Source organism: Ostrinia furnacalis, unplaced genomic scaffold (assembly GCF_004193835.3).
Source record: "Ostrinia furnacalis isolate ACB-3 unplaced genomic scaffold, ASM419383v2 OfSCF6924, whole genome shotgun sequence".
NCBI classification, from domain to species: Eukaryota; Metazoa; Arthropoda; class Insecta; order Lepidoptera; family Crambidae; genus Ostrinia; species Ostrinia furnacalis.
The window spans coordinates 225,161-241,697 of record NW_021137163.1 but is presented as its reverse complement, the minus strand read 5'-3'; the positions used below and the strand labels follow the sequence as shown (position 1 = coordinate 241,697).

Below are 16,537 nucleotides of genomic sequence, written 5' to 3'. Positions count from 1 at the left end.
TCCTTATCGCTCGCGCGTAATTATGTTGCTGTCGCGCTCGCACACTCACTGCGGGCGCCCATCGCACAGTCGCGACAGCAACATAATTACGCGCGAGCGATAGGGATGGGTAGCGTGGGGTTATTGGACAAAATTCTACGTGCTCACAGACCGGGCTTTAGTACGGAGTTATTCCCACGATCTCCAGCTTGATACCCAAGTCTGAAGCAGGTGGTGTTACCACTAGACCACGAGGCGCAGTGGCGGCGTAAGGCGTAGGCGACGTGGGCCACCGCCTACGGCCTCGCGGAACAAGGGGCCTCGCGCATCAAAAATTTTGAAAAAATGTATACAAGGTGGAGATGACAATATCACAATACGACAATAAATGCTTGACTATTAAATATAAATTCTTGATAGCTAAACAATGTAGTTAAAAAAATATATTTTTTTCCAAACAAATTCAGCCATAATCAGACACAAAATTAAGCAACAACACGGACGAACATTATTCTTTGGCGCAATATTCCTTTAAAAATAATCACTGAATCAAGAAATCAGAAACTGTCAATGAATAGACCGTTGACCCGTTTTTTTTTTTTTTTAAATCCGTCTTCAGGTCGTTACAGAACAAGGCCTCGCGAAATCTGTCTTGCCCACATCAAATTTAGGTCTTGCCCCGCCACTGACGAGGCGGTCGAACGCGGGCAGGGTCCTCACCTGGTTGATGTCGAGCAGCACGGGCGCGGCATGCGGCGCGTGCGGCGCGTGCGCGGGCCGCGGCGCGTGCGGCTCCATCAGCCGCTCGTGCGCCCACGCGCCGCGCGCGCCGCCGGAAACGTAGCGCATTCGCCGTCTGCAACGCAGACAACCATTCATTGAAAAAGATTATTCACAGATGCTACTACTATGTAGCCAGGATTTTCAGCTTGAATTCTAACTAATCAAGTTTGATGTACACTGTATAATATGTTATCATAAAAACAGTTGTAAGCAACGTTATTTTCTTAAGTGGCTAGGGCTCTAGCTAGTGTTTTAAAAATAAGGGATCATAAATCGCTCGTGCGCCCACGCTCCTCGCGTGCTGCCTGATACGTAGCGCATGCGCCGTCTGCAACGCAGACAACCATTCATTGAAAAAGATTATTCACAGCTGCTACTACTATGTAGCCAGGATTTTCAGCTTGAATCCCAACTAATCAAGTTTGTTGTACACTCATCAGTTATGTTATCATAAAAACAGTTCTAAACAACGTTATTTTCTTGAGCGGCTAGGGCTCTAGATAGGGCCTTAAAAATAAGGGACCACGAGTCGCTCGTACGCCCACGCTCCTCGCGCGCCGCCTGACACGTAGCGCATTCGCCGTCTGCAACGCAGACAACAATTCTTTAAAAAGGATTATTCATAGCTATCTTTCTCACTGCTGCTACTCCTGTGTAGCCAGGATAAACAGCTTGAAACCTGTGTTGAAACCCAACCAATAAAGGTCAAGTTTGTTGTACGTTCATTCGTTCGTTTCAGCCGAAAGACGTCCACTGCTGCACTGGACAAAGACCTCTCCCAAGGATTTCCACAAAGACCGATTCTGCTCCGATCGCATCTAGGCACCTCCCGCTGTTGCTACTGTTTTACACTTATAAGTCGACAGTCATAATTATAATAATCATAAAAACAGTTCTAAGCAACGTTAATTCCTTGAGCGGCTAGGGCTCTAGGGTCTATAAGGAACCTAACCTCATATCCTGGGCACGGTAGCGGTGCCTTGCAGTCACTGCTTCCTACCAAGTTTCAGTTGTACAATTTTTCGCTGGAGTCAGCGTTGTTTCCTTAATTAGTCGACCCTATTCCCCTAGTTGACAGAAGAGACGATACTTACGGAGGTTGGTAGTGATGCCGGGGCGTCCGTCTCTCGACGGGGGGTGCTGCGACCGACACATTGCTTTCGCCTGGAACACGAAAAGATGCACATTTTAATCTTTTTTCGGGCCTTGCGGTACATCTGCTCCTCTCATCTTCACCATCATCATTTCAGCCACAGTTCATCTACTGCTGAACATAGGCCTCCCCCAATAATTTCCACATTGTCCGGTTGGTAGCGGTCTGCTTCCACTACTACCTTTATGAGGTTGTCGGTCCACCTTGTGGGTGGAAGTCCCAGGATGCGTTTTCCGGTACGTGGCCTCCACTCAAGAATCTTGCTGCCTCTTCCACCGTCAGTTCTGCGTACTATGTGCCCTGCCCATTGCCACTTCAGCTTGCTAATTTGTCGGGCTATGTCAGCAACTTCAGTTCGTTTACGGATCTCCTCATTTCTGATTCGATCTCGTAAACATTTAGAATACTTAGAATACTTTTTATTTGAAAGAAAGGTATACAAGCAGGCAGAACATAGGCACAATATACAAGTGGGCAGATAGCTGCTTGTAAAAGGCACCCGCTCAGCATACATCAAGACCGCGCCTCGAAACTGATTTTCAGCGGGGGCCCTCTGTACTCGGCATTCGCCTGCTGACGGAGATGCAAGAGGAGAAAGGAGACCACAAGTCCGGCAGCAAGGGGCGTAATGTACAGGAAGAGAAAAAACTTAGGTTCCATGAGTTAAACTAAAGCCTGGTCCGTGAGCACGTAGAATTTTGTCCAATGACCCCAAGCCACCCATCCTTATCGCCCGCGCGTAATTATATTGCTGTCGCGACTGTGCGACGGGCGCCCGCAGTGAGTGTGCGAGCGCGACAGCAACAGAATTACTAGCGAGCGATAAGGATGATCACATGATCACGGACCAGGCTTTACAAGCTGTGCAGTTCCCAAACCTGAGGACAGATGGCGGGAGATGCGGCGGCGCTTGCGGCTGGGGCTGTCGCCGGCCTTGGAGGACAGCTCGCCGTCCGACGAGCCGCCGCCGCTCACCATGGACTCCACCGGCCCTTCCAGCGGGTTCGTGTCCTGGAATATGAGTGGCACTGTGAGATCCAAAGCTGGGAAGTTATAGAAAGATTGACAGTAGGCTAATGTTACTATGATCTAATAACCAATCTTTCTACACGAGCTGTTTATGAAACAGCGGGTCAGTAGCGACCTGCATGTTTATTATGACTTGACTATTTATTCTTCTGACGAGTATTGATAAGTTCTATGCCACAATAAGAGCTTCAAACAATAGTGTTCACCAGGCTTTGGTGCATCACTAAGAGTCTCAGGCATATGTTTAAAGATCGATGGACAGCTGGGTGATGAGGCCTAACCTGGCAATAATATTTTTAGTGTGTGGATGAAGTATTTTTTTTAAAGTCGTCAATGTTGGCGCCCCTAGAATACTATGCGTAAAGGAATTTCCTCCACATAACAAAAGATCTCATCATCATTTCAATATTTTCAACAACAGGAGATAGAACGTCCACTGCTAACCATAGGCCTCCCCCAAAGGGCCCCAATGATATCCAGATTGATGGCGGCCTCTGTCCAGCGCCTTCCTGCAACAAAAGTTCTATCATCTCCTCAGTCCCCCTCGTTGGAGTACTCACCATATGATGGTGGTGTGGCGGATGCAACAGATGTGGCGGCTCGGCGGACGGGCCGGCGCCCGCGCCGGGACTCACGCGCAGGTCTGCAACATCAAGAAGACAACCATCAGGAAAGGCACTTACACTCTGGTGAGAACTTGAATCAAGTACATCCCACCAAAAACATTCTGTAAAAAACTAGCCAAGTCTCGATGGAGCTGCTTGTTTATCTCTAAAAAGTAATGAAATCTAGACAAAGTCGTGCCAAGTCTATGGTTCCTTACTGCGATTTCTTTATTATTATAGTTAATGTTGTGTGACTTGGCCGTTATTTCGTTCTAATACAGTTGTATCCTGCCACGTGGTGTAGAGGAAATTGCTATTTTATAATTGTGATTGCCTAACGTGATTTGAAAATAGACACACTCAATATTTCACGATATGAGTATCCTACCTTCATCTCTATTTATCAATAACCCTATCACCATGGGCTGCTGGAGAAATTTCTTTATAGGTAGAGAAAAATTCAAAAGTACTATCTATAAATTGAAATTTTCACTTTATTTCATAAGGGAAATCCTGAATTTTCAGAACACACTCTCTATCTCTCTTATAAGTAAAATTCAACATGATTTCATAAGTGACAGCTACCTAACCAACGACATGGAATGGAATTTTCGGTGACGATCTTAAACTGTTGTAGGTATGACTCGTGTTGTTTAATAATTTCAACCTACAAATCGTATTGTTTATTTGTGGTGCCTTTCTCTTAAACTACTGTAATAACATTTTCTTTCCTTTTCCTCTGAAAATCATGGTAAATTGTCGTTATCAATAGTATCTTTTCAACTCTGTCACGAGCCTCCCCTCGCCCGCAGTTGCGTAAGGATTTCATTTGGGGCGCTCATTTGTACCAAAAGTAATTTTGGCATTTCGATTGGGTTTAAAAGCAACTCGTGAAAGCCTTTATGTGTCCTTATTTCGGCGGCTGTCCGCGTCCATTACTTGTGTTGATATTGATATTGAAATTTAATTTTTGGCGATTGTGTTGATTTATTTGCGATTTTAGATGTGATAGAGTGTGACTGATTATTTGTACAAAACTGACTGTTTCAGTTCAGTATTTCATTTAGGTTTTGCTGTAGAATCAGCCACAGTACCTAACATTTTATACTTTATAGCGAATACTTGTAGGGCGGGCGGTAGGTTTATTCATATGCAATAAGGAAATGAGCAAATAGTGATTTATATTCTTAACTATCTCGAATGATTACGTACAGTCAGCGTCAAATAGTTCATGACACCCAAAGTAACCAACTTTGCAGTCGCAATACGTCTTTGTGTTATCAAATTTTTGGCTATTTGGGTATCATTTCACGATGACTGCACTACCTATATTGCCTTTTTGCTCCGGTGTTTTAATAAAACTTCCGACTTTCCCTTCAAAATAAGTGCCCCGTAACTTTTCGATCCTTTCCCTAACCTTTGCGCTCAATTTCGGCGCACGCAACTCTTGCGCAAGCGTCGCGCTCGCGGGGAAAGCGCCACCCGACCATGCTGCTTTGATATCATTTCCATGGAGACCAGGAAACGGAATTGACTTGGTTTTGCTGCGGCAATGCTTATTATTGTATGATTTGCATATACTGAATATTTTCTAGAAATAATTAGCCGACTCTGTATGTACCGATTGCTTAAAAGTCGTTTTCTTAATCGCTAACCTCAGATTGTCCATGCTACTTTGGTTAAAACAAGCCATCTGAACTTTTTAAACATAGATTTTACTAAATCTCTTCTGAGAAAGTACATAAATAAATACGACACATCACCAACAGGAAGGCAAAGTCACGTAGAAAAACCAAATTAAATAACAAAGTTGGAAGAAGAACATGAAAGCGTGAAATTTTCGCATCAAGTGCAATATTTCCAAATAGAACAGTAGTTAAATGCCCAAAACCGTGAAATAATAAGTTACAAAAAAGGTGAGCGTGAAATTGATAAAAATGCAATTAAAATGATTTCAGTATTCTGGATGTTCAACAGTATGGGTAAAATCAACATAATAATTTTGATTTATCGTTTCCTTTGATTGATTTTTCTTTCGATGAAAAATAATTATTACACGATGATGAAGAATGAAAATAAAATATGATGCAGCTGAGAAGATACAAACAAAATAAGAAAGTGAGGGTTTTAAGGCCATTCCCAAAAAGATAACGCATGAAGCTTGTTTGGTTGTATAATAATGTAAGAACACATTTCCAGGTGGCGTAGCATGCTCGGTGCAGCAGTACCTGATCGGCGCCGATCAGAAGTGCCGGCGGCGCGGCGCTCGGCCCGACGGGAGCCGCCGGCGCCGCCGCCTCCTGGAGTCATACAAGGCCTATTAGCGCACCCAACACCAACCATAGAGTAACTATGACTAAAGGAGATGTGCCAGAGAAATCCTAAAGACACCAAAGTTGCTGGACTTAGTCGTCATCAACAAAGGGCGAGATCCATTTGCTAAAGTCACTTCTATCCTTCATGCACTTACATGCTAAACAGGACAGCATCAACTAAGAAAAGAGTCGGATGATTTTGATGAATTTTTAGAAGAACAAGGCACGCCTATTGTCATTACTCGCTGCACGCAAGTTTTACCTTAAAAGTGCAATAAAAGTGCAATGGCGAAGAGTCGCTCGTCGATCTATGAAGGAGCAAATGCTCAGAAGATTCCTATTGACTCTTGCCTTAAAGGCCTTAGTATAGTTTCAAGAACACAGCAGCTGGCAGAGAATTCCACTCGGCGGTGCACATTATGCAATAATGTTGACAGCATGGCAGAGGTAAGAGAGTTGGTTCGCTTCCACCTTCCGCTTGATCATCAATTTACACCAGGCGAGATGCAGGCCAAGAGTTTCCTCGTTGTGGAATAAAACTTTAGCACAACGTTAGTTAGAGCCTGCTGCGTATTAGCATAAAGGTACAAGTCCAAGATGGACTGCAGAACGCAAACTGCAAGCCACCAGGGTTTCTTTGAACCTTCTGCGGTCAACCGCAGCCTCTAGCTGTGTCGCCTGCTGTTGCAGTCTTCAGTCCATCTTGGACTTGTACCTTAACCTAGTGGCTGCTGCGTATACTGACCGATGCTGAGCCTCCTCTGGTCGTGGTACTCGTAGTGGCTTACTTTCAGAGGCAGCCCAAGAAAAGTTTCCTCGTTGTGGACAAAATATGTACCATAGCTTATAGCTGCTGTGTATACTGACCGATGCTGAGCCTCCTCTGGTCGTGGTGATGACGCACGTCGCGCTTGGCGGGCGCGGGCGGCGGCGAGTTGGCCACGCACGCCTCCTTCGGGCTGCCGGCGCTGCTGCCATCGCTGGAACAAGGAAATAGGGGTCAGAATGGCTTAGCAGGTACAAGGTTTTTTTGACGAGGTGGACAAAAGTGGTGTATAGTGTCACTGTTGGCAATTTTGAACCTGATCGATACAGTAAAAAAAAATGGAGGCTACAATAGTTTGAGCATATTCCATGTTTTGTTTTAATGGTGTTTGAAGTATGGCAATCATATAGCAATATAGGCGGATATTATTCCAGATTTCGTAGCAGGAATTATGCTCGTAAATAAATGCTAATGTGGTGAAGCAATAAAGTAATGAGTAAGAGTCGTAAGTCAAAATAAAAATTTACGTTTTCACGTTTAGGCACCTGATGAAATTTTGGGTCATAGATCCAGCAAATCTGTTTATGCTCACATAGAGGTGTTTGCTATAGACAATTATGATTTACCCCAGACATTTTCTGTAGCAAGACCCTATTTATCTTATTCTTATCTTATCNTTATACCTACATTTTTGCAATTCTAATAATTCCGTAACCGAAATTATCCGAGACTTTCGGATAATCTGAAATGATTTCATATCCGTGACCGTAACCGAAACCGGTATAATATTATTCTAATATCCGTAACCGTATCCATAACCGAAACTTCATATCCTTACTATCCCGGTTACCAAGTACAAGTGCAGGCAGAGCAGGTAGTAAAGGCGCGCGCACACGGGTGACTTTTGTCACAGTATGTCAACTACTAATTACTGTCATGGTGACAAAAGTTTCTGTGACTGACTGTACGGCAGTCAATCACAGAAACTTGAATTTTGGGCACATTAGAATAATAATTTTTAACCAAGGTAGATAAAGTTAAAAACGGGACTATTTCCAAAAAAACAAAAATTGTCGACAATTACAGCAAAAATTTACCAAGTGTTATACCATTTTGGAATCCTTACTAAATGCGCCAAATTATGACGTCACTTGCCACACTCGCGCAGTACATTTTTTTTCAGTACAGTCAGTTTAAACTAGGCAAAATTTTTATGTTGAAATTTTTTTTGGGAATAATGTATTTTTTTCATCCAAGCTGGAGCAGCTGGTTTTGTAATTTTGATAACAATTTAGAGAAGCATTATTCAGGGTTACATAACAAAAAAAAAATTTGGAAAACGTGAAGATTTGTGGCAACCCGAGCAAAAGGACCGTCCCCTGGAGTAGAATTTTTTGATTTTTTTTAAATGCCTATTATTTTTAAAATATGCCACATAGATTTTTTTTTATATTTTTCTGGTAACCAGCACAACTTGCCTCAACACCCAGTTCCGGCTTGACGTTACATTACGGGACACCTGTATATAGATAAAAAGGCATTTTAAATTCATATCATTTCAATTTGACGTATCATAATAAGGTTTTTCATCTAATTTTTATTAACAACAAGATCATCTGTGCATAATATTGCTTTTTAAATTCCTGATTCCCGAGTCACATTAATTTATACAAATGAAAGGAAAAGTCACGTCCGGTCGCCCCACGTTCCAAAGCTTACAACAGAAACTTAAAAATATCTTACAAACTAGACTAACAATACTTAAATTTAGATAATCTTAAAATTAAACCTGACTTACGCATCGCTTACAATCCTGTATAAGTCATATGCTATGCCCAGATTTGTGAATGCTAAAAGAATTATCCTAAAATACACAATCAATTTATAAAAACTGAAAATGCACCTTCAACCAAAACAATGGCATGTATTCCAAAAGTAAAATATCAATTTTCTTTTAGAGTATGACACACAGTAGTGAACAAAGATATCGGTATGCTTTAACTTTTAACTACCTATACGGGCTGACGGCTAAAACAATAAGTGACGCTTGAATTTGTTCATAATATTGGGATAGGTGTTCATTTCATGTTTTGTTTTATGCTACTGTCAAAATGAATCTAGTCTTATTTTGTTGTGTTCCATACAGATGTTGAAAGTATACACTGAGTAATATTAATTCCGTTTTTATCGCGTACAATAAATTCTAATACTGTTGTTGGTTTAAACTAGTCTCTGTAATAAAATAACATTATTTTTCTTATTAGATACATCTTCAAATTGGAGATATGTTCAGTATTTCCGTTGTTTTTGATGATATAATTAATAAAAATTTACCTACATGTCATTGCAGAGAAAACGAAGATATTACAATGTCATCCATGTAGTCACGACGACAAAAATGTTAAAAATAACATTTGAAACTAAGTCAAAGGAGGTAATTAAAGATTGAAACTTGAATGCACTCCAAAATACCTGCAGTTTGTTATAGAAAGAGGAGGCTGCAATTGTGTTCATTGATGAAAAACAGTCTTCTTTGGCAATGCAATATTTGATGAGATGCTGATTGAAAGTCATTATCTATCATCACAAGGGTGCTTTTAAAGTAGAGCGGAGTGAGATTTCTCTCTGCAAGAAAGTAGTAATGGCTTTCACATAGCCAAAAGCTGCAAGCTTTAAAAGTCAAAATAGTTATGACCATGACAAACAATAACGCTTAACACATTTTTTATTGATAAAAAAATTGGAGCCAGTAAAGTGTTTAATGAAATTATACCACCCAATCTTGACTGTATAAAGATTTCAAAGACAATTTGTCTATTCCGTCCTACTGAACATATCCCCACTCGCGGCGCGTCACCTACTCGTCCCACATACCTGCGTGCGAGGCGCGTGGTCCCGCGCGTGGTGCGCGTGCGAGTGCGCCGGGTGCGCGTGCGGGTGCGCGTGCGCGTGCGGGTGCGGCCACACGCCGCCGCCGCCTAGTGCGCTTAAACGCGCGCCTCGCAGCGACATCTGGGGAGGAAAACGTAGAAACATTAAAGACTAAAGTCTGGTCTGTGAGCACGTAGAATTTTGTCCAATGACCCCTAGCTACCCAACCTTATCGCTCGCGCGTAATTATGTTGCTGTCGCGCTCGCACACTCACTGCGGGCGCCCGTCGCACAGTCGCGACATAATTACGCGCGAGCGATAGGGATGGGTAGCGTGGGGTCATTGGACGGGATTCTGCGTGCTCACGGACCAGGCTTTAGACCACGAGGCGGCTCCTCACCTGGTTGATGTCGAGCAGCACGGGCGCGGCGTGCGGCGGGTGCGGCGCGTGCGCGGGCCGCGGCGCGTGCGGCTCCATCAGTCGCTCGTGCGCCCACGCTCCTCGCGCGCCGCCGGAAACGTAACGCATTCGCCGTCTGCAACGCAGACAACAATTCTTTACAAATGATTATTCAGGGCTATCTTTCTCACTGCTGCTACTCCTGTGTAGCCAGGATCTACAGCTTGAATAGGCTAGTTTCCTAAAAAAATTTTTTTAGTTCGTCATGTTTAATATCAAAAAATATTGGACACCTATATTTTTATTTGTCAATCTAACAAATAATTACATAGTTATGGTGCGTTGAAATTCCGCGCGACGTCACAAAGTGCGACACTTTTATGCACTCATTGACGTCACGAGCCTCTTCTTATGAACTTTGGCGCGCTTTATCTCTTTAAATTTTCATTAGTTTGAAAAAGTTAAAAATACGTGTAGAGTATTNAAAACAAAACAGAGAAATAGGCTGTCTACTGAGTCAATCACTAACCTACTGCATTCAAAACGACTTTTCATGGATGCTAATTGTTATGACTTAGAAATTAATTTAAAAATGACTGCGGCTATGGCCAAAGAATATTGGTACGATCCGAAACATTATGATAAATAATTTAATTTGTAAGATCTCCGTTTTTTGTGCCCAATCAAATCTCTACGCTATTTTTTATGTTAAACCTTCTCTTTTTATGTTATAAGTTGATTTTTATGGTGTTATATTACAATAATAAGTGAACTTTTTTTGGTAAATATAGCAATTTGATTGAAAATTGTATTTTTATTTCATATACCGATTTTAGGTACATATGTACCGATTTTTAGTTGGCAACTCTACCGATTTGGCTCATTGACGTTCGAGACCACTGCCGCCACCTGACATGACCCACCCCGCGATTCAGATAGTTGGTGATTATTGCAGTGAATAATTAACCTATGTGTGAGTGAATTGAACAGTTTTTATTTCTGAATTGTTTTGAACATTGAATCTCATTTATTTGCGATATCTGCAGAAGCTTATTACTGTAATAGGTACTTAGTGTATTGAAATTTGACAGAAATACCACCTAACGTTCACAAATAAAGCTTTTTACATTTTATTCTACTTTTTAATTTAAGATATTGCTTATATCAATCGTAATTGTAAACAAATACATTTTTGATGTACATTACGTACATGGTGGTAATGGACAACACGCATAAGTTGTAATATTAAGTTAAATTATAACTTAATTTAAAGTTTAGATCACACACATTACACTAGTTTTTATTTCACCTCAATCCATCCAGTATTACCGAAGATAGAGCCTCGAGAAGTTTACGGACTTTTTAAAATTTTCAAAAATTTCCAATATTCGCGCGTGACGTCACAACATGATTTTGCAGCCCCCGCACGTTAACCCATTTACCACTTTTTGTCAATAGGCTAGTTTCCTAAAAAAATTTTTTTAGTTCGTCATGTTTAATATCAAAAAATATTGGACACCTATATTTTTATTTGTCAATCTAACAAATAATTACATAGTTATGGTGCGTTGAAATTCCGCGCGACGTCACAAAGTGCGACACTTTTATGCACTCATTGACGTCACGAGCCTCTTCTTATGAACTTTGGCGCGCTTTATCTCTTTAAATTTTCATTAGTTTGAAAAAGTTAAAAATACGTGTAGAGTATTTTTTGATAAGTTAACTGACGGACTAATTAAAACTCTTGCTTTTTGACCCAGGAAACATCCCTATTCCAACTAATCAGTTATGTTATCATAAAAACAGTTCTAAGCAACGTTATTTTCTTGAGCGACTAGGGCTCTAGATAGGGCCTTAAAAATAAGGGACCATGAGTCGCTCGTGCGCCCACGCTCCTCGCGCGCCGCCTGACACGTAGCGCATTCGCCGTCTGCAACGCAGACAACAATACATTGAAAAGGATCTTTCTCACTGCTGCTATTCCTGTGTAGCCGGGATCAAAAGATTGAAACCCGACCAATAAAGGTCAAGTTGTTGTACACACACTCATCAGTCATATTATCATAAAAATGTTTTAAGTCCAAGCAACGTTATATCCTTGGCTAGGCAGCTAGGACTCTAGGATCTGAAAAATAAGGGACTCTACCCTCAGTACAGTAGGATGTTATTTTTCGTCCTAACCTCATATTCTAGGCACAGAAGTGGTGCCTTACAGTCACTGCTTCCTACAAAGTTTCAGTTGTACAATTTTTTGCTGGAATCAGCGTTGCTTGGTCAATTTTCTGACTTCCTTAACTAGTCGACCCTATTCCCCTAGTTGAATAGAAGAGACGATACTTACGGAGGTTGGTAGTGATGCCGGGGCGTCCGTCTCTCGACGGGGGGTGCTGCGACCGACACATTGCTTTCGCCTGAAACACGAAAAGAGTCTCATTTTATCCTATTTTTACGCCTCGGTACACCTGCTCCTCTCATCTTCACCATCATCATTACAGCCACAGTTCATCCACTGCTGAAGATAAGCCTCCCCCAATGATTTCCACATCGCCCGGTTGGTAGCGGTCTGCTTCCAGCGCCTAGTACCTTTATGAGGTTGTCGGTCCACCTTTTTTTTATGCTAGACAAGGCAGGTATTTGACCGCAATCGCACCTGGTGTTAAGTGAGATGCAGTCTAGGATGGTACATATCTGCCATATAAGTGCCTATTCACTCTCGCCATGAAAACGCCCGGATTATAGTGTTCAGGAAATACAGCAGCAGGCAGCGAATTCCAGGCGGCACCTTGTGGGTGGAAGTCCCACGATGCGTTTTCCGGTACGTGCCTCCACTCCAGAACCTTGCTGCCCAATCCTTAGGGCTATGTAAGCGACTACTTCGTTTACGGATCTCTTCATTTCTGATTCAATCTCGTAAACACTTAGGGTTCCACGAGTTATATTACAAGCTGTGCAGTTCCCAAACCTGAGGACAGATGGCGGGAGATGCGGCGGCGCTTGCGGCTGGGGCTGTCGCCGGCCTTGGAGGACAGCTCGCCGTCCGACGAGCCGCCGCCACTCACCATGGACTCCACCGGCCCTTCCAGCGGGTTCGTGTCCTGGAATACGGATGGAATTGTCAGCTGCAGAGCTGGGAAGTCAGGAAGATTGGCAGTAGGGTAATGTTACTATGATCTGATAACCTATCTTTCTACACGAGCTGTTTATAAAACAGCGGGTCAGTAGCGACCTGCATGACTTGACTATTTATTCTTCTGCCGAGTGTTGATAAGTTCTATGCCACAATAAGAGCTTCAAACAATAGTGTTCACCAGGCTTTGTGTTTAAAGATCGATGGACAGCTGGGTGATGAGGCCTAACCTGGCAATAATATTTTTTATTATTTCCAATTGCCATACTAGTGTGTGGATGGAGTATTAAATTTTTTTTTTAAAAAGTCGTCAAGCTTGGCGCCCCTAGAATATTATGCGTAAAGGAATTTCCTCCACATTACAAAATATCTTATCCCACTGCTAACCATAGGCCTCTCCCAATGATCTTCAGATTGGAAGGTTGGCAGCGGCCTGCATCCAGCGCCTTTCTGCAAAGATCTATCACCTCCACTGTTGTCCTCATTATAGGCCCCTCCTAATGATATCCGTATTGGCCGGTTGGCCTTGGTAGCGGCCTGCATCCAGCGCCCTCCTGCACAGGCCTAAGATCAACCACCTCCTCAGTCCCCTTCGTTGGAGTACTCACCATATGATGGTGGTGCGGCGGATGCAACAGATGCGGCGGCTCGGCGGACGGGCCGGCGCCGGCGCCGGGGCTCACGCGCAGGTCTGCAACATCAAGAAGACAACCATCAGGAAAGGCACTTACACTCGGGTGAGAACTTAATCAAGTACATATTTCGTTCTAATACAATTGTATCCTGCCATGCGGTTTAGAGGAAATTGCTATTTTATTATTGTGATTGCCTAACGTGCTCTGAAAAGGGACATACTCAACATTTCACGATATGAGTATCCTACCTTCATCTCTATTTATCAATAACCCTATCACCATGGGCTGCTGGAGAAATCTCTTTATAGGTGGAGAAACCTACAAATCATATTATTTATTTGTGGTGCCTTTCTCTTAAACTACTTTAATAATATTTTCTTTCCTTTTCCTTTGAAAATCATGGTAAATTATCATTATCAATAGTATCTTTTCAACTCTGTCACGAGCCTCCGCTCGCCCGCAGTTGCGTAAGTGATTTCATTTGGGGCGCTCATTTGTGCCAAAAGTAATTTTGGCATTCGATTGGGTTTAAAAGCTACTCGTGAAAGCCTTTATGTGTCCTTATTTCGGCGGCTGTCCGCGTCCATTACTTGTGTTGATATTGATATTGAAATTTAATTTTTGGCGATTGTGTTGATTTATTTGCGATTTTAGATGTGATAGACTGTGACTGATTATTTGTACAAAACTGACTGTTTCAGTTCAGTATTTCATTTAGGTTTTGCTGTAGAATCAGCCACAGTACCTAACATTTTATACTTTATAGCGAATACTTGTAGGGCGGGCGGTAGATTTATTCATATGCAATAAGGAAATTACCAAATAGTGATTTATATTCTTAACTAAGTATCTATCTACCCAATAATTACGTACAGTCAGCGTCAAATAGCTCATGATGACACCCAAACTCAAAGTAGCCAATAAGTTCGCAAACGTCTTTGTTATAATTATAATAACGTTGTTTTATCAAATTTTTGGCTATTGGGTGTCATGAACTATTTCACGATGACTGCACTACCTATATTGCCTTTATGCTCCGGTGTTTTAATAAAACTTTCGACTTTCCCTTCAAAATAAGTGCCCCGTAACTTTTCGATCCTTTCCCTAACCTCTGCGCTCAATTTCGGCGCACGCAACTCTTGCGCAAGCGTCGCGCTCGCGGGGAAAGCGCCACCCGACCATGCTGCTTTGATATCATTTCCATGGGGACCAGGAAACGGAATTGACTTGGTTTTGCTGCGGCAATGCTTATTATTGTATGATTTGCATATACTGAATATTTTCTAGAAATAATTTGCTGACTTTGTATGTACCAATTGCTTATAAGTCGTTTTCTTATTCGCTAACCTCAGATTGTCCATGCTGTTTTGGCTAAAATAAAACCAGCCATTTGAACAACTTATCAAATATAGATAATTTTTTATATTCCTCTTCTGAGAAAGTAAATGAATTCATACCACCAAGAAGAAGACGAAGCCACTTAGAAAAATAAAATAACAAAGATAAGTAGAGCAGTTCAAAGCTTTTTCCAAATAGAGCAGTAGTTTAATAATACGTAATACCCAAGACCGTGATTCGAGAAAATAAATAGTAACACAAGTGAATCTTTTACAAAAGTCGCGTCGCGATGAAAAATAAATAAATACATGATGATGTGATGAAGAATGAAAACAAAATGTGATTCAGTAGAGAAGATAGAAACAACATAAGAAAGTGAGGGTTATAAGGCCATTCCCAAATAGATAACGTGTAAATCATGTTTGGTTGTAACAGTGTCTCTAGATACAAGGACTGAACTATTATTTAAAATTGATAATATAATCAGTACTTGATAAATAAGTGATTTGTGGCTTTTGGGGAATGAAAGAGAAAAGGACGACCGAAGAAGATGAAAAGAGGGAATGGATGACCACTCATAGGAATACGTAAAGGGAACCCAAAGGGCAAGAGCAGTAAATGGATAAGTTCAAAAAATAATTTCTTTTCTGAAATTATTTCTACATTTATCCAAGGATATTTGTTAATTTTATTTTGTTTCGATCTGGAGACACTGTCAGCTTTAAGATAAACATAATCCAGGTGGCGTAGCATGCTCGGTGCAGCAGTACCTGATCGGCGCCGATCAGAAGTGCCGGCGGCGCGGCGCTCGGCGCGTCGAGAGCCGCCGGCGCCGCTGCCTCCTGGAGTCATACAAGGCCTATTAGTGTACCCCACACCAACCATAGAGTAACTATGACTAAAGGAGATGTGCCAGAGAAATCCTAAAGACACCAAAGTTGCTGGACTTAGTCGTCATCAACAAAGGGCGAGATCCATTTGCTAAAGTCACTTCTACCCTTCATGCACTTACATGCTAAACAGGACAGCATCAACTAAGAAAAGAGTCGGATGATTCTGATGAATTTTTCGAAGAACAAGGCACGCCTATTGTCATTACTCGCTGCACGCAAGTTTTACCTTAAAAGTGCAATGGCGAAAAGTCGCTCGTCGATCTATGAAGGAGCAAACTTGCTCAGAAGATTCCTATTGACTCTTGCCTTAAAGGCCTTAGTATAGTTTCAAGAACACAGCAGCTGGCAGAGAATTCCACTCGGTGGTGCACATTATGCAATAATGTTGACAGCATAGCAGAAGTAAGAGAGTTGGTTCGCTTCCACCTTCCGCTTGATCATCAATTGACACCAGGCGAGATGCAGGCCAAGAGTCTCCTCGTTGTGGAATAAAACTTTAGCACAGCGTTAGTTAGAGCCTGCTGCGTATACTGACCGACGCGATGCTGAGCTTCCTCTAATCGTGGTAGTGGCTCACTTTCAGATGCAGGTCAAGAGTTTCATCGTTGTGGAACAATGTAAAATGAAATGTAAACAAATGTA

At 42.1% G+C, this 16,537-nt stretch overlaps 1 protein-coding gene across 1 annotated transcript in view; it reads right to left on the bottom strand.

The window, feature by feature from the left end:
• eIF2Bbeta (eukaryotic translation initiation factor 2B subunit beta) overlaps positions 1 to 16,537 on the bottom strand; it is a 133,472-nt gene that overhangs the window by 26,220 nt on the left and 90,715 nt on the right. The window contains 6 exon segments of the mRNA XM_028318484.1: positions 700 to 771; positions 9,924 to 10,038; positions 12,244 to 12,313; positions 12,865 to 12,997; positions 13,638 to 13,720; positions 15,773 to 15,844. Coding sequence (XP_028174285.1) covers positions 700 to 771; positions 9,924 to 10,038; positions 12,244 to 12,313; positions 12,865 to 12,997; positions 13,638 to 13,720; positions 15,773 to 15,844 — 545 coding nt within the window.